We start from the raw sequence: 1,744 nt of genomic DNA, 5'->3' as shown, positions 1-1,744 counted from the left end.
GCTAGGGATATTAAGTGAAGAGATGTTTACTACACTTGCTCTTAGCCCAAAGGCCGAGAAGTGACAGGATGAGATTATTTAATAAAATACTACAGTTAGCACTCAGGTCTTCTAAAAGTCCAATCTCTTCCCATTATACTGAGTCCATGCAAGGCACAACAGAATGATGCCATGTTAATAATTGTCCATGGTACCTACCTCACTCTTCCATTCAGATTTATTTGAACATGTTGCTTAAAGTCTGGATATTTGGATGCCAAATATGCAAAGTCAGGAGGTTTGTCCTTGTATCTATTTCTTGCATGCATTGACTTACTCAGAGCCATCTTTAAGAGAGAGAGAGAGAGAGAGAGAGAGAGAGAGAGAGAGAGAATATGTCAGTATATTTAGTTTTTTCTTTTTTTTTGGTGGAACCAGGGATTGAACTCAGGCCCTTGTGCTTGCCAGGGAAGTGCTTATTCCACTGAGCCATCTCCCCAGACCCTTAGTTTTCAAAATAATGGGGAAAAGTTGTAAATGCCAAGTCAACAGTTAAAGCCAACACATCTTTTCCAATCAAGTGAGAAAACAGAACATTTTTAAATATATACATAAGCACATGGAAAGATGCTTTATACAGTTCACCATGACAAGCAAATCAAAACCACAATGAGATATTGCTCGACACCAAGTGGTATCACTATTACTAAAAACAAAACTAAAAAACATAAATAACAGGTATTTACGTGAAGCATTAGAAGCCAGGCATGGTGATGCACTCCTGTAATCCCAGCATTTTCTGAGGCAGGAAGATAACCCTGAATTGCAGAGCAGCCTGGACTACACAGTGAGAACCTATCTCTACAAAAAGAACAAAAGATGCTTACACAGTATGGCTGGCGACATTAGCTAGTGCTCGCTCTACTCTTTAACGGGGAAGCAGCGGACTACAAGAGACTGAACTATATCTGCCTCTATTTCCAACAGACTCATGTTCAACTTTCGCTCACAAGAAGCTGGGAAAATTTTATTAATCCTTTTTTTAAAAAGTTAATATAAAATTATAGCAAAAAAAAGGGGGGGGGGCCGGGGAGATGGCTCAGTGGAGTAAGCGCTTCCCTGGCAAGCACAAGGGCCTGAGTTCAATCCCTGGTTCTGCAAAAAATTAAATAAATAAAAATAAAACTGCTCTTAAAAAAAAAAAAAAAGGAACCTGAACTTTGTAGCAACACAGCTGGAACAATCCGCAGCGGCGGGAGAAGAGATTTAATTTATTTTCTGTGGTTGTTGGTTGTTCGCTAGTCTCACAGTGATGGAAGCTGCACATTTTTTCGAAGGGACCTAGACACTACTGGAGGCGTCGTTCTTCCGTCAGCAATCCGACGCCAACCAGGGATCTGGGGATCTTCACACTATCCCGAGATCTGAGCGGGATATACTTTTGAAGAATGTGCAATGTTCAATCATAAATGTGACAAAAACGGACAAGCAAGAAGCTTATGTACTCAGTGAGAGTAGAATGTTTGTCTCAAGAGATGTTTCATTTTGAAGACATGTGGTACCACCCTCTTACTGAAAGCACTGGTTCCCCTGTTGAAGCTTGCTACGGATTATAGTGGGTTTGATTCGATTCAAAGCTTCTTTTATTCTCTTAAGAATTTAGTGAAGGCTGGGGAGATGGCTCAGTGGTCTAAAGCACCTACTTAGAACAAGTTTAGCAAAAAAGCACAGGGACCATGGTTCAATCCCCCAGCACCACATGCCA

At 40.8% G+C, this 1,744-nt stretch overlaps 1 protein-coding gene and 1 pseudogene across 1 annotated transcript in view; one reads left to right on the top strand and one right to left on the bottom strand.

The window, feature by feature from the left end:
- The window catches only part of Mettl16 (methyltransferase like 16), an 87,459-nt gene that overhangs the window by 69,742 nt on the left and 15,973 nt on the right, over window positions 1–1,744 (bottom strand). The window contains exon 2 of the mRNA XM_012515650.2: window positions 199–326. Within this exon, the coding sequence (XP_012371104.1) occupies window positions 199–326 (128 nt within the window). The remainder of the gene's footprint in view (window positions 1–198; window positions 327–1,744) is intronic.
- Window positions 1,292–1,744, top strand: part of LOC101569237 — a 1,418-nt pseudogene continuing 965 nt past the window's right edge.

The sequence above is a fragment of the Octodon degus genome, unplaced genomic scaffold (genome assembly GCF_000260255.1).
Source record: "Octodon degus isolate 3935 unplaced genomic scaffold, OctDeg1.0 scaffold00072, whole genome shotgun sequence".
NCBI lineage: Eukaryota > Metazoa > Chordata > Mammalia > Rodentia > Octodontidae > Octodon > Octodon degus.
Note: the sequence above shows the minus strand (reverse complement) of the source record. Positions and strands in the feature narration are given on the sequence as shown.